Source organism: Ixodes scapularis, unplaced genomic scaffold, assembly GCF_016920785.2.
Source record: "Ixodes scapularis isolate PalLabHiFi unplaced genomic scaffold, ASM1692078v2 PGA_scaffold1__304_contigs__length_218370807, whole genome shotgun sequence".
Taxonomy (NCBI): domain Eukaryota; kingdom Metazoa; phylum Arthropoda; class Arachnida; order Ixodida; family Ixodidae; genus Ixodes; species Ixodes scapularis.
In genome coordinates this window covers 173,319,143-173,338,933 of record NW_024609846.1, presented here as the reverse complement: position 1 = coordinate 173,338,933, position 19,791 = coordinate 173,319,143, and the positions used below count along the sequence as shown (strand labels likewise).

Here is a 19,791-nt window from a genome sequence, read left to right as displayed (position 1 = left end):
AGCAGAATTGATTCAGTCAGAGAATAATAAAGGCCGCACTGATGAGTATGATTTTAAGCATGAAATGCTTTTAGCTCCCGGCCACCAAACTGATGACATATCTTTTTTGGGAACTAATGCCAAAAATCACTTCAAAACATCCCAGGTTTCGAAGTTGACTTTTGCGTTGGTTTTCTTATTTGAAACCGGCTTTGAAACCTACTGGGTCTCGAAGTCAGTTTTGGATCAGAAAGGTGTGCACTAGCAGGGTTCAAAATTTGCTGTCAAAATTTTGTTTCCTTGAGACAAGGAAACAAAAAGGAACATACACACCACCGTCTCAAAACCAGCACAGCATACAGCTGTCATTTATTTCCACAAGTCTTCTTCCTTGTCATCCCACACGCTACACATGCTATGGAACCTATTCCTATACACACTATGAAACCTATTAATTCCGAACTACAGCTTTAAAAAAATTATCCAACATTCAAATTACTTTTTTGTATGCCATCTGACTACCGAATTCTAAACCAAGAGCGCATCATTCGTTTAAACCGTTTGAAGCAATCGCCTGACGAGGAGCCCGTTGTCGTCACGCTTTGACGGCGCACTTTAGTTCACCTTTCTGCCGCCGTCTTGGGGGGGGGTCTCAGGCATCGTCCCCGCGCGAATATTACCACAACTGTTTAATTGATTGGTGCGGCACACAAACTTCTGTTCGGGCTGGAACTTGGTCAACAGTGTCTGAGATGAGCCCGACGCCCATTTCAGACGTCAAATAAACTTTCGAAATTGCTTTTATAATCTCTTTAAGAGTTTGAATGCAGGCGTCTATAATTCGCAAAATTTAGTGGCCGCGATTATGTCCTCTGTGACCGATTTGCAAAAATAAATGGCTTTACAGTAATGATTCAGATTGTGATTTATTGGGAATTAACCAGTGCTGTTAATAACATGCTCTGTATTGTCTCTGCTAGTGTTTTTTCTGCCGTCATTGCATCCACGCAGCTTGAAAGTGCACTGCTTTATGCGACAGGTGGCACGCACACACCGAGGCACTCACTTCATAGCGTGGCATGTGGTGGCAGCAAAAGCCTCTGCCAAAAACATGCTAAGCACAGCATTTGTGGCGGCAGAAAAGGTACAAGGCTATTATCTTGTTCCCGAGAGTATAGTATGTTGCAGGTTAAGATGGTACGGTGAGGGGAAGAAGCTCCGTCTACACTCTTTTCACTTTAGCAGAAAGGATGTTATAGAGAAAAGAAGGAAACCGCCAATCGTGGCAAGCAAAGCCTTTTTGGGCTGGCAGAAGTGATGGGAGGCGCCAGGCAATGTAAAAAAAGGGGAAGGGGGCGGGGGGGTGGACTGCAAACGTGTTTACCAAGAAAAAAAAGGGGGAAGAGTGAAAAGAGGTATTCTTCTGTAGATTCCTTTTTCTCCCAGAGCTGTGAATGTGCCATGGCCGGGCTGGGCTCAACTCAATGCCCCAAATCATATTTAAAAAAAAAATTATTGCCGGCAGAGTTTTGCGGACTCCTAAAATGCCTTTACAGAGAGGTTCCACAAACCCTCTTTCCAGAACCGTTGGCCTAAATTGCGGGCATGGGCACCTGCAGTATGTTTTGCAGGAAAAGGAGGGGGAGGGGGGGCAAAACTTGTTTTCTTTTAAAGTTATAGGTTTGAAAGCTACACCCCTTCAGAATAATCCCGCCCCCCTTTTCCGCCACTTTGCTGACGCCCATGATTCTGGGCACCTCATCACTTACAAAATGTTTCCTAGGACCCATGTGTAGAAAGTAGGAGAAACCATTCAAGCCCCTGTCATGACTACAGTGCAGACATATCACAATAGCAGGGAAGAACAATAAATAATAATGGACAGTCTGACCGGAAACAATATTGGTACAGTTTCAGACTCGCTGCTCAGCTTGCGAGCTGAGCCAGGCTAGAAAAACGAAATTGGCAAAGTGAATGAGTTGCGAGTATAAAGATGCAACAACAAAACCCTACTGGCATTCTTAAAAAATGCTCGGGCCTTCTTGTCAATGGAAAAGGCACTCAGTAATTAAATCCAATACTCTTTCGGATAGTGAGATTGATATCGTGGTAAGGTGGGTGCTTGTCCCAAGCTCTTGTTTTAGCACCAGTGGGTGTCAAGTTACACACAGCCAGAAAACAAATCAGCATAGCCAAACGAAGCAAAGGAAAATTGCGTCCGTAAAATAGCCGATGTTCCATATTTCAATTAGTTTTTGATCTCACTCTGCGCAGCACACAATTTATAGCAGACGATTGTCCCTTTTTGGCTCTGTTCGCAGATGACTTGCCAGTGTGTTCGTCGTTTTGTTTCTGTCAGAGAATGATACCTACCTAGTAGCAAACTAACTCATTATTATTCCCTCATGTTAGCAGGCGATGCGTCTGGTAGCGGTATTTTATAGCGAGTTCGTTTCACACGCACTGGCACCGTTCGAGTTCTCTCCCAGAATGCATTGCACTCGCAGAGTGTTGCACTGAGAACTAGACTCAAACCAATTCGCCAAATGCACCAAGTGCGGAAGACTGATGCTGCCGCCATCTATGTTGTAGAAAGAATACCGACCTCAAACCGAAACTGGCGCCTTGCTGTTCGGAGTGATGGGTGGGAATGCGAGAGTACAGTCGCTACCAACGATTATCTACAAACGTTGGTCGCTGCAGCCTTTAGTTTATAGTTGCGATTACTTCAAGCAACACGGCCGTCATAGGTATAGTTACAGACGGCGTAAATTTCCGCAACCAGCTGTCTACAAAGCAGCTGGTTGCGATCTTTCAACTCTCATCACCGTTTACACTGAAGAAAATGGATGATGCTGTCCGAGCAGAAGCTTGATCCATTTCAGCATGGCATTATGCGTGGACCACTGAAAGGGTACGCATTAAAACTAGTCTGCTGGAATACCCAGCAAACCTTTTCGATTTCGATCGTCATTACAGGTGGATCAGATATTAGCTTTGGTGAGGGCGTCGAGAACGAGAGCTTTCTCGAACAAAATATGACGGGGCAAGTTAGCTGAAGTAGGTAAATGTTAAACATGATGATGTTGCCCAAGCCTCGGGTAAAATCACTAAATTTAGCTTTCTCTGATGCTTATTGGGCAGTCAAAGTTTCTGCTGGGGCAGTTTTGTCGACAAATGTTCAATTTTTCACCCGCACACGTTGGTGATAAACATCTCGGGGGCCGCTGATGCATTTGTTCTGAGCATTTCTTTACACACTGGTATATTTCAGCGTTTTTATGGCAACAGAGCGACAAACCTCCAAATAAAGCACAGTTTGTCAACTGCTTCCTTCATGAAATAGGAGACGCTCACACTTCAAGCTCGCGTTTGATTCCGTTGCCCGCGGGACGCAATTTCTATCAGAAAATCTACTTTTTTTCCTTTCAGTTCTGCGACACATCGTAGCAGACAAACTTTCGTCATCTGCTCCAGCACCTTGCCGGCCTAGCCGGAGCGAGGCACGACGGGATTGCATTTTGGCGCAATCTCGATTTTCTCAGTGCAGCGAGTGCATGCACGCGTGGGGTGTCAGCAATGAAACGAACTCGGAGGGTGCAACCACTTGTGGAGTGCCGGCTGAAACGAACCCGCTCGACGCTGCGAGTGGACACGCGTGGGCACGAGTGCCGTGAAACGGACTCGCTAATACTTCTTCAGTGCAAGCCGGTTGAGACCTCAATGACCAAAATCGGGCTCTCGGTGAGATGGAATGGCAAACTGAGAATGATTTCATGACCAGGGGCCAAACAAATAACAGGTGCATTGTATGGTGAGAGTATTAGCACCGAGAAGTTTGGGAGGCGACCTTTTACAGCGAGCCGGGGCGACATCCTGCTGAGGACAAAATTTACCCCCTCACTCGCCCTACAAAGGCCAAGATGGCGTTAGCTGTCGGCATATTACTTTTTTTTTTTTTTTTTTTGTGCGCATTTTACGTAGGAAATGTGAATTATTATATGCGGCCTTATTGAGGTATGGTCTGTAGCTGCAGGCGAAACTTCAACCAACATTCCGAGCATGGTTTCCAGGGCAGACAGTGCATGAATCACAGATGGTATATGAAAAGGAAGAAATGCCACCACACTTGCAGGAGCATTGCAATATATTTACATCCTGCATAATCAACGCTGCTGATGATTTGAATAAATTAAGAGCTTTTTCAACTTTGTTTCTAAACAAAAACGTCTCAGCGAAAAAGCTGCACTCTGCTCGAGCAACATGTTAAATATATTCTGGGCCATGGGGAGAAAATTACAAGTGAGACCGCCCAAAGGCCTTTGACTTAAATTCCATTTGTATGCCCGCAAAGCGGGGTCTGATGTTCTCCTAAAGCGCGAGACAAATGGACGGCAGAATCGTCCGATCCGACAGTCCGAACGCCGCTCCGAATTGAGACACACGCACACACTTCCGATCTTGCAAGCGACACAACGATCCGTTCGGCTCCGCCCAGGAGATCCAACTCCCAAGCACTCCAGCGGAGGTCCGCGTTCATAGATCTCTGGTCACAGATTGATGGTTTAGCTCGCACGAGCGAAGCTAGGAGCTCGTTCTTGTTAGCGCGTGCATTCTTTGCCGGGGCCATCTTTCTCGAATGGATCAGCGGGATCCACGCGTCCGGCTTCCCGTCGCCCGTCCCGTTTTCTTATTCGTCCCGACAGACCAAGTATGTCATCATGACGTCCGCGCTAGCTGTGCTGTCATTGGCTGGACGCATCCGACAATCCGTCCGCCGTGCAAAACTATCTGGCGCGTTTGACGCATGTCGGATCACCGATCTGACGCCTGAAGCGACCAAATTTTTCGGATCAGGCAGTCATACTGTCGGATCGGACGTCGGATCGGATGGATTTTTCGCGCATGTGTCTCGTGCTTAACTCATGAATCTGCAAAGAACAGAATTTCAGTGTCTGAAACACTTACACCGCCGCTTCCACAACCCCTTGCACAACCGCCTTATATCGTGTGGAGGGGGCGGGGGGGGGGGGGGTTCATCGACGGGAGTTGCCTCCACCGATAGCTTTCCATACTTATAACCCAATTATAAGGGTAAACGTGACAAACACGGTTGGAAAAGCTATGAAAATTCTGTCGGCATAAGTCTCACCCAGTGCCTTTTACACTGGGTAAACGAAGCCCCGCTTCTCAACGTGCTTACAGCTCACAACGGCCGATGTTGACGGTGCCTTTCCCATCCTTAGTCTGACTGTCCATGCTCTTTTTAACCTCGAGGTTTTCGGGTGGTAGAATATGATACCAGCTTCTTTTTGGAAATTGCATTGCAGCGCTGAACAGTAGGTCAGCATGATCACAAACCTCCGATCGTGAGGAAACGGGCGCAGGGAAGCCAGCCAGATGCCAGAACGCGAAGCGGAGTCTGTCACCAGACGTCACGGTACACCTGACCCAATCAAGATGTGGCGACCGCAGCGACACTTGTGTTTGCTCTGAAGACTAATAGTACTCCGTGCAAGCAATACCATTGATCTCCACGACAATTTGCTGGATCGCGTGTCTCCGCTTGGTCGTTGCAGCTCAGGTGCGGCCACCGGATGGCCACCTTGGGACAAAGATTATCAGTCAACGTTTTGGAGCGTTGCGGAGGCTGGGCGGCAGTAAGCTGAAGACATGTTTTCTGCTCGTTCGTTGTCATTTACCGAAGAAGTTTGTTAAAACCCCGAACGGTGAGAATTGCGTTTGAGAACACGTGGAAATTTTTACGAAAGCTCAGCACCGCAAGAAAAAGGGGCAACTCGTCTAACGCAAGTCTTACCGTTCTGGCGGCATGATCAAAGCTTCCTTGGCATGCCAAAGTGCTGCATCTTTGTCTTCGCACGCTTGAATACCGATCAAGAATTAACACCGTGTGGATTTGTTTCGTGAGTGCAAAGAGCATGAAGATGCATGTGCCTCTGGAGCAGCATTTTACTTTACTCTTACGACTGTATTTGTAACTTGCGGCACTTGCAGTCCAGAAGCGGGCATGATCCAGTGGCGACAAAGGAGGGGTAGGAAGCTATGGCGACAACGACAGATTGCACACAACCATATGGACGGGCCACGTTTGAAAAACTTCAGATATCGCCGCTTCATACTTTTGCCTTCGAAAACCTACCTTCTTCCACAGCATTGCTCTATTTGTGCTGTCATGTGATCCATTTAAATAGATTTGGAACATAGCCATGGTTAATCCATAATAGCAACCACCGATTTCGTTTCCTATTGATAGCAACTCGCTGGAACAGCTGGGTGATAGAGAAGACGCCTATGTGCGACATACCTTCAAAGCTCTGCCATGGCATCGATTCTTGATAAGTATCCAAGCGTGAAAAGGCACAGAGACGCAGCAGTTTGGCAGGCCCAGGAAGCTTTGATCACGCCGCAAGACCGGCGAGACTCGACGTTCGACAAGTTGTGCATTTTCTTGCGGTGCCGCGCTGTTGCAAAAAATTTTATGCGATTTCAAAGGAAATTCTTATAGTTTACACATTGCGAGCGTTTGGCGCTCCTTTCACTAAACAGAGGGGAGCGCCGCCGGAGACTGACACTCGAGCGTGCTCTTCGTGCTCCGAGCATTTCTTGGAGCACAAGTGACTTCTTTGCGCTCCGTGATGTCACGTCCACAAACAAGATGGCTGTGCCATTGTTGAGATTGTTGAAACAAAAGGCGTAGCCGGACAGCTGCTCCTTTTCAGTCATTAGTGGGTAATCCAGCAGGTAAAAACAATTTGATTTGAAAGCCAAGACAGCAATTAGCATTCCGGAAAAGGTTTGTTCATGCGCCTTGCCTGAGAACAAAGTGATCTATCGAACGAGCGTGCTGATAGCTCGGCGACAGAAAAGTTGCCGGCCGAGAAGACAGTGGGACGGCTGCCCTTTTTAAACTGCTTAGTCCAGCTGCAGCGAATAAAGATACCTAGATTGGAAAGCCGAAGCATCAGTTAGCATTGCGGGAAAGGTTTGTTCGTGCATCTCGCCTGTAAACGAATTCATCTATTGAACGGAAGGTTACCGACAGCACAGCGACAGAAAAGTTGTTGAGATGAGAAGACAGTCGGAGCGCTGCCCTTTCTAGGATGCTTTGCCCAGAGAATCAAGATACTTCGAATGGAAAGCCGAAACATCATGTTCATGTCTCACCTGAAACGAATTGACGTGCTATCTATTGAACGACAGTGTTCCGGTATCGGCATAGCACATCAACAGCTTCCATCGCATTCCGTCTCGCTGCAATATGGAACCACGAAATATCTGGCAAGTGTGAGGGTTTCGTGCGTCGACAAACAAGTTCAAGAATGTTGTCTTTAATTCAAATATAAACAGCTTGCACGGTCAATAAATAGATCAGCCAAGGTGCCTTTCCCCGCACGTGCTCGAAGCGAGTCTCCAAACCTCTAAGAAATACTTAAACGTTCGTAGAAACTTCATAACGTCGCCGTCTCTTTTACTTTGTACCCTGCCGCTTTACACTGGCTTTAATTAATTTACCACCGAAATAATTTTGGCTTCTCCCACCCGTATCCACGGGATGCCAGGTTCGTCATAACCGTGCGGTGGGAAGGAGCTTGTGCGGCTTGTCAATAGATTCGGTGTGTCGCGCTCCTGTACGCCATGCGCCGTTTAGTTGCTGTGCCTGGAGTATGAAACTCGGAGCGTCAGAGTAGGGGTAAAGGAGTGTGGACTTAAAGGGGAGCTGCAATCATACTTAAGCGTCTACCTCTTTTGCGGTTTCCACGTCTCTTTGGGTTCGGGTAAGCCAGCGGGCACGGAGAGAATAACTAAATATCAGTGAGTCATATTTCAACCGGACGACGCGGAAACCTCCTCCACCTACGAGGGCGACCCGCGTTGCCGAAAGCGCGGAATATGTGACGTCTTTGGTCCTGGGCTTACTACTGGTCAGAGCCGCTAAAAGCTTTTTTTTAGTCGATACAAAATATAAGTATCGCGAACCGTTTCAATTATTTATAAAAGTAGTTTTTGTTCAGTATTTTAGATCAGAAAAGAAACAAATGCAGTTTATAAAGTACGGAAACAAGAAAAGACCCGTCGACAAACCCGCCACCAAGCGGTGAAAAAAACGGCGCATACAGTAAAACCTCGTTATAACAAAGTTGAAGGAGCGGTCGTAATTATTTCGTTATAACCATTAGTTTGTTATAGCCAATGTCCATTTCTTCCCACTATTAGCAAGCAAGGGGAATAATGATTGCTTTGTTATATCCCGTTTTGTTATAACAAGGTTTTACTGTACTAGAAAGGCGTAGTGGGATGAGGCTCCGACGAACAATGGGCTTAGAAAGGTCCCGGATGTACGCGGTGGCGCTGCGGTCGTATACTGGCTCGAGGATCCGACCGGTTCCGAGCGTTCCCAAGGCTTTCGGCGCGGGCTTGGCTGGCGATTTGACCCTTTGGCGGTATGGCAGCGCGAAGTGGCTCCCGTTCTGAACTGATCTTTACCCCGTGTTTACCGTCGTTTGTGGCCAATGAAGTGTTATGCCGAATTAGTCTTTAATCGCGCGGAAAATGCAATGCGAGCTGCCCTGGCCGCCCACTTCATACAGCCTAGTCAACACGTGCTTTAGTGGCACCCTCTCGAGCCGTCGACACTGAGTGCGGCAGCCGTGAGCGCTCGATGAGCTCACGACTTCACGGCCACTCAAACCAGGACCTACGACGTCATGAAGGATGTTATTTTTTGCTTGTTTTTGTAAGTCTCATTTGCCTATAACTTTTAAAATAAAGCGAAATTGGAGAAAAGTTTCTTTAAATTACTACGTTCAGTGCGCTCAGGTTCGGTCCAAATTAAAAACCAGTCCAAAAGTTATTGCAGGGCCACTTTAACGCTCCCAATGACGACAAACGAGCAAAAAACATGTCTGCAGCACGCTGCCGGCCAGCCTCTGCAACGCTCCAAAAGGTTAATTTTCCGTGTCCCAAGATGGTCGTCCGGCAGCCGCTATCACGGAGCGGGGAAGCGCAATTTAGCAATTGTTGTAGAGATCAGTAAAAAAATATGGAATGCATACCCTCCTAGCATCCATCAGGTAGGGATAAGCATTCTTTGCAGTCTATATGCCCATCAATATCAACACATGTAGCCATTTGCAGGCAGTCGCATCCTTTCGAAGATCAATCTGGCCTTCGTCAGGCACCAGCTTTTGCTCTCAGCACACAGCCACTGTTGGTGGGCTTCGAGGCTGCTCGCATCTTCACCCCGATCTGTAAATGTAGAATATGAATATGGCAGGTAGTATTTGATAACACTTTATGTTTTGGCCGTGTAAAGAAAATCTGCATTCCATTTTCTAACATATCTGTTATGAAATAACAAGGTCAGGTGGAACGGCTCGAGTTCGCTGACTGAAAGACAGAGGGCTTAGCCTGAACCAATATCCTAGCAGCCTTCGATATTGGTGTGGGGGGAGAGAAGGCTGAACCTCTAAAGATGTCTTCAAATGATTCTCTAATTGCTTAACTCCAAAGTTTCAGGCTGCTGCACTTTAACGTTCTGAACTTTTTCCAACATATATTTGCGCTGTCGCTAACCATGTTCCATTTGCCAATTTTTTACACGCCCCTTCTCCTCCAATCAGAACAGCACGAGAGTCCGCCGTGAACAGACTTGGCATCATCGTGTGTCATATATCCCCGATGATTGCCTTCCCCACTAAGATGCATTAAAGCCAAGGCTCGAGCACAAGATCATAGCATCGCTAGATGGTCGCACTGCACGAACCCTCGTGCAGCCTGAGTATCTACTAGTACTGGTAAAAGCGAGCGAGTTGAAAATGAATACTTAAAATCGAAAGAATAAAGCGCGAGGGACAAGCCCCGGACAACCACGTAAAGCCTGGTTCAAACAGTTGCGTTTGACCGCGTTGCGGCTGCGAGAAACCAGGACATCCCTGCTGCTTATATCGCGTGCCAAGATGATTCTTTGAATTGGAATCCACGCTTCATACGAAGCACAGATGTGCCGGCGACTCGTTTTCGGTTCTAAACGCAACGCAGACAAACACACTCAAACGCAAGTGTCGGAACCGACCTTTACGGTACAGGCTCACAGTAAAGCTGTGAGCCCGAACCGTCTCGCACGTCTAGCCTTCGCTTTAGTACATCTCAGGATGAGACGGAATGTATCATAATAGAACCGATGTGGTCTCACCATTCTGAGCAGAAGTGCGTGAGTAACCGATGATATTTTCGTGGTCGCTTGCACGTAAACAACCAAGGAGCTTGTACACAACGCCGGCATTCATCTGGCTTGAAAACAACTTGAGCGTTGGCTTGGCTTGGATGTCAGCTGCCCATTGTGCTTACTTGAACTTCACGAAATCCTCTAAATTGAGCAGGCTGCTTCTTGACTTCTGCTGTCGGCGCTTATGTCTGCAATTCGGCGGTTTCCGAGTTCGACGATTCGGAAATCATGGGTGTACCACCGCAACACCCTCTTAACACGATTTCGGTAGCCGTAGGGTGTAAAAAGGATGTACGAAGGGTGTAGGCCTTTCCGTACACCCTTGAATATTCAAAAATCATGTAAAAATGGTGTAGGAAGGGTGTGAGCTCGGAAAAACACCCTTTTAACACGAACATGGGTGATGAAATTTTTAGTGTGTATCGTCAAAATAACAGCAAAAGCTTCAAACGCATATTTGGCTCCACAGCCGCATTCAACAACTGAGCACTTCCTAACGCAATCAAGGACTGGAGCGGTCTTCCCGAAGCCATCGTCAACATATCTGATAAAAAATTTTTCGCAATGCCCTCTCCAATCATTTTTTTCCCCGTGATCCCCCACTGCATCCTGAATTGTGCTGTTTTGTTGTTCTATTGCCTTTTTTACTCTGTCATTTTTGCGTCAAAGTGAATTTTTTGTATTGTCATAGTGATTATTTGTAATCATTTAGTTTGAATCATTGCTTTCTGGGTTCTTGTCGCGCATGCTAGCATTATAACTTCATTTTCACATCCGTTTTCTTTTATCTACATACTTTCGCTTTGCATTTGCTTTCTTTCCCTGTAATCCAAGATTGTCTTTTTCTCGGAGCGTGTGTTAGTGTGTGTGTTTTATTTTGTTTATATTCTTTTGTTTTGATTGATACTTACCCTGAATGTACCCCCCCCCCCCTCATATAATGCCCTTAATTGGGCCTTTGAGGTACCATGAATAAATAAATAAATAAATAAATAAACAAATAAATAATCTGCGTTGCCTGTTAGAGATGTCTTCATAATGGTGATATCTTCGAAAAGCTAGAAATGGTCGAAATCTCTCTAGTGGTCAAGGTACATTTATATATAACAGAAGAGAAAGCGAGAGCGATAAAGAATTAGGTATGTAATTTTAGATACGACCGTTCTTATCTTCAAAATGTATGATTTATTGTTTTACAAAACCCTTTTTAGCAGCTAAAACTTTATGTCCGGCCTTATTCTTTAATAGCCAATAACTAAACATTGACATCAATTGTAATGTTTATTATGTCCTTAATTAAAAGTGGAATCTCCTCAAACTTGTGTTCTCAATTTATACGTGTCCTGCTGGTAAGTGCCCTAGGTATAATGTAGTTAACACTGCTATGTACGTGCATGAAATAAACAAATGATTTTTCACGTATGACCTCACAATTCCTATAATGCATAAAATGCATTATTTAGAAAATGATTGCCTAAATAATTTTTTTAGACGACATTACGCAGTCGTTTGGTTCGGTAATGAATAACTTACATTTTTGTTTATCAATTTCCTATCTACGTTTAGCGGGAAAACTAGCTGAGGTTAAGTGACGTAAATTTCCCCAGTAAATAAAGCGTGGAAACTAAATTCGTATCAGCATATAAACTAACGTTTTTATGGTACTTTAGACGGCCTGCAAAAAAAAATCAGTTTCTTAACGTATTGCGCTGTAATTTGCTGCAGATGCGCGAGCGGAAATATGGTAATATAATGATGAGTAAAGTAAACTAGGAAATATACGTGAGCCGGAAGCGCGCCGGAGCTACACGATTGATGTCGCCACTGGGTTTTTATCAAACAAAAGCGCGAATAATGGGCCCTCGCGGTATTGAAAACTATAAACTTCTGAGCTAGGGCCTTTCGCATACAACTGTTCTTGCCCCACATCCAGGCACGTAGCCAGGATTGGGGGGGAAGGGGGGGGGGGGGCGCCCAGGACAAAATGCTGTATAAGGGGGACGCGGAGAGGAGGCCCCAACAAAATAGAAAATTTCGGGGGGGGGGGGGGGGGGGGGCGGGCCTCATGCCCCCCTCCCCCTCCCCATGGCTACGTGCCTGCCCACATCCGTGTGCTTACGGGTCTACCAGTCTTACGTCCATCAAAATGTGGATCCTAGCCTCAACCGTCTCTATGTACCCTTTACCTGTTATATTACTACCAGTGGTGCGTTACGGAGCACAAGTTCGCCTGCTCCTTTTGCAGGGTTTGTGGTGGCGTCAAAACGCGGAGCTCTGAATGGCTCTGCTTGAAGGATAGTGGGTAGACCTCGAAGCAAGGTTCCTTGAGGTCTACACAGCATCCTTCAATCGAGCCATTCAGAGCTCCGCGTTTTGATGCCACCACAAACCCTGCAAAAGAAGCAGGCGAACTTGTGCTCCGCATAGCGATCTGTCAAGAGTTGTACTCTTTTGGTGGAATAAACACAACCCACTTCTTCCATTAAATTCAATTTCCACGTTTATCATTCAATTTGCCTACAGTATTCGCATTAATAAATTGAATCCGGCTTTTCTTTGAATTTACACTGACTTATGCTCAGATAAAATGATAGGAAATTCTTTCAAACATTGCGATGTAACGAAATAACGGCAAAGAAGCGACCATACTTCATCATTCAATGTGACAGTTATATTTCCCAAGGCATCATTTTCTGGGCCATAGTCTAAGCATCGTTAAATCACCGTCCGAAAATATCCTACGGCGTTAGAGAAAAAAGAAATACAAAGACCTATAACTCCGACTGAGAGAGAGATAGAGAGAGAGGAAAGAGAATGAGATAGAGAAAGCGATACAAGCTTTTTTTGGCACGAGAGCGAATGCCGCCGCATCCAGCCTCGAAGTCGAAGGCGGAAACGTCGGCCCTATTTCACGCTCGTTACGCAATCCAGACCTCTCCGGCGGCAATGCAGCGACAGGCTTGATTATCGCACCTCGGCCTTTGTTACGATTCCGCTGCTATTTCTTGTTTACGGGCGTAGTCAATGCTTGCGAGCAAGATCACGCGCGTAGATATGATACCTACAAAAGTGAAGCTCGTTCTAGCGACTGTTAAATATTTGGATGGACTTTGAATCGATATGCGTGTACCGTTTAGCGGAGATCACGAGAGCTAGCACACGAGAGAATACATTATATCCAATGTTAGTAAAATACCTCAGATTTGTAACTCCAGCGGAAAGAGGTACCTCCCTCTTCCCCCCCCCCCTTTTTTTTCAGTCACTTCCGTCTGCCTCCCATCGTTTCAAGCGCAATCTACTGGGTGTGTAAAGGAGCGGACAGGCTCTTTAAATCGACCACAAAATTCGGTTTCTTAACCTAGCGCGTTCCGATTTTGTACAGCGTTGGCCACAGGTGGTGGATTTTTTCTATAAAATTTGAAAAAGAGCGAGCTTACCTGGGGAAAAAGTAAAAAAATAAAAAGTCTTTAACTTTTATAAAAGCGCAGCGAAGCCACCGGCCATATATACGCATATACGTACGCATATACGTGCAAGAATATACGTGTATGCTGGCTATATGCCCTTTTATATTGGAATGTTTTCCTTCTTTCAGCTCACACCGTACAGACATGTCAGGAAGCAAGGAAAGGCCATTTTTCCTCTCATCGTTTATGTTTGGGTGATTAACTCGGTCTTTTGAAAAAAAGAAAATACTAATCATTTGAATCACATATTGATAAATACATTTTTATTTTTTTTAATTGTTCTTAGATCTTTGTTTTTTCACCATATTGTAAGCAATCAATATGTGCATCAGGTCACGTAAGCACCGGAAATCCCACCAGCACGTAACGGACACTGCCGAATCCAGAGGTATAGGTCTTGGATGCTATCCCTGTCACAGTTTTCCGTCTGGCCAGCTGAAAATTGACGAAATGTCCACTTCGTTTTATGTTCCTCTCACATCCCGGGACCCGGTTGCCGCAGATGCCCGGACGAGGGCCTGTTTTCGTTTCGCGACATCCATTTCGTTTCTTGGAACGCGGGACGACCGGATTTGGCCAGATAAACAACAACGTAAAAATAAACTCCACAGGTATATCGCACAACAAGCATGCATGTTTCGGAATAGCGCCACTCTAAACGTGTCTCTAGAATAAAAAAAAAATAAAAGCGTAAAGCGTGAAAAAACTTAAAATGTTTTTGGAGTTCACAAGTACGCAGAATCAGGGGCACGCCATCGGACTTACTCTCTTATTTCTCCAAATATGGCCTCCTTTACAAACGGCGGCAGCACTTTTCGAAAACCGAAAGGTCACTGAACCAAACAAAAGCGGCGGGAAGCGTAACAAAGAGCGCGACTCGCGGAAAAAGCCTCTGGCTCATTGCACACATGAAGTCTTCGATTGCGCAACTGGGATTGCGCAACGCGCGTGCAACCAGCACATTTCCTCCGCCGATACCACGGGAGTCCGGACGCACCAACATTGCGCAACGTTATGCATTCGCGTCAGGAGGTCTGGACTCTGAAGTAGCTCTCTCTCTCACGCTTTCTCACTGCCGTCGCATGCGCGAGGACGGTTTCGGTGTGATGCTGATATCATCATTGGGGAACGGTATGCCGAAAAGAATAACGGAGAAATCGGCCGTTATGATCGTTCGGTTCTTTATAGTGGAGTGTTTCAGTTCCTGTATATTCCTGAGCTTATACAAAATCATATTTCCGATTATATTTTTGTTTAATTTCCTGTATATATTTCCATGCACATATCTGTGTTTTGTGTGTATATTTGATAACGTTTGTATATGCAATAGTGAACAACAAAATATGATATTTCGACTTTACGTGGCCAACGTTTTTTTTTTTTTTCAAAACGGTAATATATGCACAGAAATTGTTATGTAAAGATATATTAACGTGTTTATATTGTACAAACCGACTTTTACTCAAATAACGATGATAATTTTTATTACAAATGTATTGCAACACTGGTTTTACTAGCGCAACAGGACATTGCCGATAGTATGGCCGTTGTGACAAGGTTGATCACTGAATTATCCCCGTATCTTGAAATGAACTTAAGCTGATTAATACTTCCTATAAAAGCCCCTAATAATGATCACAACTTGGCACCAATAGTTCATATAATCCAGCGCACTGTTGTAGGACATCTGCTCTAGTTCCCCCCATTTCTTATGCAGTTGGTAAAAACTGTTCGGTGTTGCGGGTTTTATTTTTCTCCAGACGGCAGTACAACCATTCCTAAAGATGCTCGATTAAATTAAGGTGAGATGACCTGCTTGGCCACTTCATCATGGACAGCCTTCTTTTCTTAAACGAGTTTTTCATAAGCCTGTATGAGCAGACTGTCGGACCGAATTTTTTATCGGTTCGGTTCACGTTCAGTTCCAGGGTGGCGACGAAGATTTCAGTTCGCTTCAGTTCCTTTTCGACAAAACAATAACGGCTCGGTTCCGTTTTTCGGTTCGGTTCCGGTTTGGCACTGTTTATGAATGCTTGGGGTCACTGTCCTTCTAAAATTCATAGCTGCGATCAAATTTCGTTAATTCCCAAAAAAGCATGACTCCCCCAGATTTGATTCTCTTACAGACCTCCTTCGTCATCACTTCCTAAAGGCGATGAATGGAGCCAACACCACGAGAAGAAAGGAAGGGGAACATTGGCTCATTAGAAAGACAAATAGTGTAAGTTGGCTGACCACGAGCAGAGACACATCCTCATACACTGAAGCTCCGTCCATCATGCTTCACTTTAGGCAGCTGACAGCGAAGATCAAACCTGACGCCTTTTGGACGTCGTGCGTATTGAACTCCATCGTTACCAAACAGTCTAAACTTAGGTACGTCTGACCAGACAGCTTTCTTACTTTAGTCAGGGGTTCAATTGAGGCAGGAGCAAATTCAAAACTCCATTTTTTTTTTTTTTTTGACAACTTGTAAAGATACTATTCTTCCATTTGTTCTTGTGCACCGGGGGGTCCACACATGTCAAATTGCCGTTCGAGAAAGGGGTAGGGGGGAGGGTCGGCTTTGTTTTGGGGGGGGGGGGGGGAGGCCTCCCCCTTCGCCCCCCCCCACTTTTTTGATCCACCCCTGAGTTGAGGAGTTCCTTCACCTGCTTACCCAAAATGTCAAGTTCGTTTTGATTTCTATTGGATTCCTAGCTGGGCTAAAGGCAGTTAGTCCAGCAGCTCGCAGATGGCGTCTCACAGTTCATAGCAACGCCGTGAAGCCAGATTCTTGAAAGATATTCTGAAAATCTCGATCACAGAAAGTCGAGGGTTTCCGCGACTCGCGGGGAACGGCGTTCCTATCTACCAAGTAGGACGTCGTCCTCGAGAATGCCGAGTAAAGACACTTCTTCCGAGCCTGCTTCTCTCGGGGATTTGAGAAACCGTTCATGGCGATAGCCTGAATTGCTCTAAAAGGTGGCTCTGATTCATTCCCGACGGGTGGCCGCGAATGATCGCCTTCTAAACATTCTCCGCTTAATTTCGTGCTCGTCAGGCTTTTCCTATTACTCGAAAAATATGCGTATGTCAAGATAAAATCCTTAGGAAACAGTGGCAATCGTATATGCTTTGTGGAAAACTCGAAAGTGACATGAAACGGCCACAACGTGCCGACAAGAGACGCGCAGTTTAAAAGCAAAATATAAACAAAAATGCAGGCGGTGCAACATTGCAGCCCTTGCGCGAGAAAGGCTGCATAATGGCGTGCCATTTTCGGAAACACAATCTTAAGAATATTAGTGGCTATTTATTAGACGTGAAACGAGAGTTCTGTCCCAAAACAAGAAAACAAAATGTCGCATCATTTAGTTCACTACTTTACCTACTTCTCATTTTCCTGCGTGCTTTCTGGCTCCTGAAATTAACATCGTCGCTGCTAAAGGTTCTATCTCACCACTCCACCAGAAGCAGGCGCAGGGCGGAGCTGTGGAAAGGGATGGCAAGAAAACGAGCTTTCTGGAGACAACGTCAATGATTTTATTGATTTTAAATGTTCAATGTTTACTAAAGGAACACTTGCTTTCAAGCTTCGTCTGTGGGAAAGTTATCATTACCAGTGTCAAGGGCGCGAATGCTCATTCTAGTTGAATGAACACCATTCGGTACAGATCAGTATCGATCGAATTATGAATTCGATACTGAACGAGTGAATTATTAATTTAGGGGAGGGTCATGTCCGGATAATGCTTGTTTTTATTTAGAAAACTTCAAAAATTGGACATTTCAAAATTATAATTCGAATATTGAAGACTTCATAATCTTTCATAAACTATACGATAAACACGAGAAATAAACTAAAACAAACCCGTAAATAGGAACCACTTCAAATCCATCTAATTTTTAACGCATCGAGCTGCGATTGACACAAGAGTTATCTAATTTATTTGTGGATCAAAACTTTAAAGAACAATTAACTTTCCTGAATGAAAAATGTTGAACACAAAAACACTTTTTCTTTTTCGTAGCTACGGCGTCTGTTTGCAAATGACACGCGTCTAATTGGCGCACAAGACGAAATATTCGGGCTGCCCATCCTCTCATGAGCTTTTCATCGCGGACTCCACCGCTCTGCTTCAAGAGTGAGAGACGGGCTACTTGGTACATCGCTCCTTTTCACAAAAGCGCCGCAAGACGGGGACAGAAAGTAAGAGACACAACACGAGCGCTCTGCATCGTCGAAAGCGGACAATTTCTTTTTTCTTTTTTTTTTTTTTTTTCAGGTGAAAAGCACTGCACACGTTTTTAAGGCTAGTTAACAGCGCCTAATCTGATAAATTTCTGGTAATAAAACACTTTTAATGAACACAAAACAAATAACAACACAATTTTCATTCTGATGATTTTGGGCATGCGGACGCGCTTGGTAGTGTGAACTAACATTAGAGCCAAAACAAATTGTACAAATAAGGAATGTGACAGGCGTTTGGCCAACTTACCAAGCCAATGATATTGACCATCCGAAGTTTATAGCACTGCGGCACACCTTGCGAGGCGAAAGTGGGTTGGGAGGTGCTCACGTCGTAAGAATCGTAAGTAGATCCATTCATGTCTGACCGGTTTCGTCGCTCGGGTGGCCTTTTTCCAGATCCATACATTTCCTTTTTTTCTTTAAATAACGGTCGCCCAAAAAGCGGGAACGTTGGTCTCACACTGGATAGGATGTAGATCGTCGAAGGCGCGAAAGCGTTCTTGGCGCCTATTCTCGTCGCCGCCACAAAGACCCTTTCCACGCCAACTGAGCAAGGCCGCGCCCCAAAGGGAGAAATTTCATTGGACTCTGAAATGTCACGTGATCTGACGTCACACTCGCACTTTTGCTTTCCTTCGCGTCGTGGTGACTCATCGCGCAGTCGGCGCAGTTTTCACACTTTCGCTCGCTCCGTTCGGTTGGCATGGTTAACTATGAATGGCGGCGGACTAGACTCAGGAGGTGGCATGGTATGCCCGCTCAGAAAACATGACGGAAACTGGAATTTTTGTATGAATTCTGAAAGATTTGATTATTGTTTTCAAGAACTTTTTTTTTTTTTTTGCATCTACTATGGCGCGCCCCGTTCTTTCGATGTTGTAGAACAACTCTTACGGCTTAACATGAGTTTGTATGGCGGACATCTGAAACTGATCACAACAGGCGGCGTGTCGTTTTCTTTCTATTTCAATTGAAATTGCGACGCTTGGAAACTTGATCACTATTGAAATAGCCTTAGTGTATATTTTCAAAAATACATCGTTGTCATTTCTTGGCATTTATCGAATTCAAAAAAAAAAAGTGGCGAAATGAACTGCACAGTTATTTTTTTATTACTGTTGTACTTTTTTTTAGGAATACTTGGCATGACTCCAAATGATCATAACATCTAACTTCAAAGTAAATCTGTATCCGGATTTGTTTCTTCAATAAAACGAACTATTTGGGGAAACTGATTTACCTTTAGAGCTCCTCTCAATTCAGAACTTGTTGAAAAAAGGTCACAATATCTAAAACACAATTCTGTCTTCATTACTTACCTGAAGTTTTGGTTGTGTGGGACGCCACTGCAGACGTGCAACGAAACTGTCATTTCGTAGTTCGTTTGCTGGCAAACAAAATTAGCTAAAAAAAAAAAAGTTTTGATGCCTAGGTTTAATTTAGTTGCTCACACTGTTATTCCGTTAGAAGAAATTATTAGAGTGAATATGCTTAAAATTATAGAAATTAACTCAAATAATCCACACGTTCTTCACAAAAATAGTGATGCCTGGAAAAAGAAACGTCGGCATGGAATAGGATTAAAACCTGATTAAGAAAAAACGCAACGCGAGAAAACTGCCTTATTTTTGAACGAACAAATAAACCAAAGCGCAGACAACAATTCACTGTGGCATAGAAGTCAAATCAACATTGAAGACAGCAAACAAACGCCTTTTTATTAATAAATGGAGCAAAGGTCAGACAAGGACCTCAATCATTCTGTCCAAGCAAAAAATCTCGACCCGTAATGCACGCTTTCGATATAGATGTAAAACTTGTCAGTACATAAAGAAACGTGGGAAAAACTAAAAAGAAAATGA

General features: G+C 44.8%; 1 protein-coding gene across 1 annotated transcript in view; it reads right to left on the bottom strand.

Moving 5' to 3' along the window:
* Window positions 1-18,464, bottom strand: part of LOC115325396 — a 104,189-nt gene extending 85,725 nt beyond the window's left edge. The window contains exon 1 of the mRNA XM_040221460.2: window positions 18,177-18,464. Within this exon, the coding sequence (XP_040077394.1) occupies window positions 18,177-18,335 (159 nt within the window). The 5' untranslated portion in view covers window positions 18,336-18,464. The remainder of the gene's footprint in view (window positions 1-18,176) is intronic.
* Between the last annotated feature and the right edge of the window lie 1,327 nt (window positions 18,465-19,791).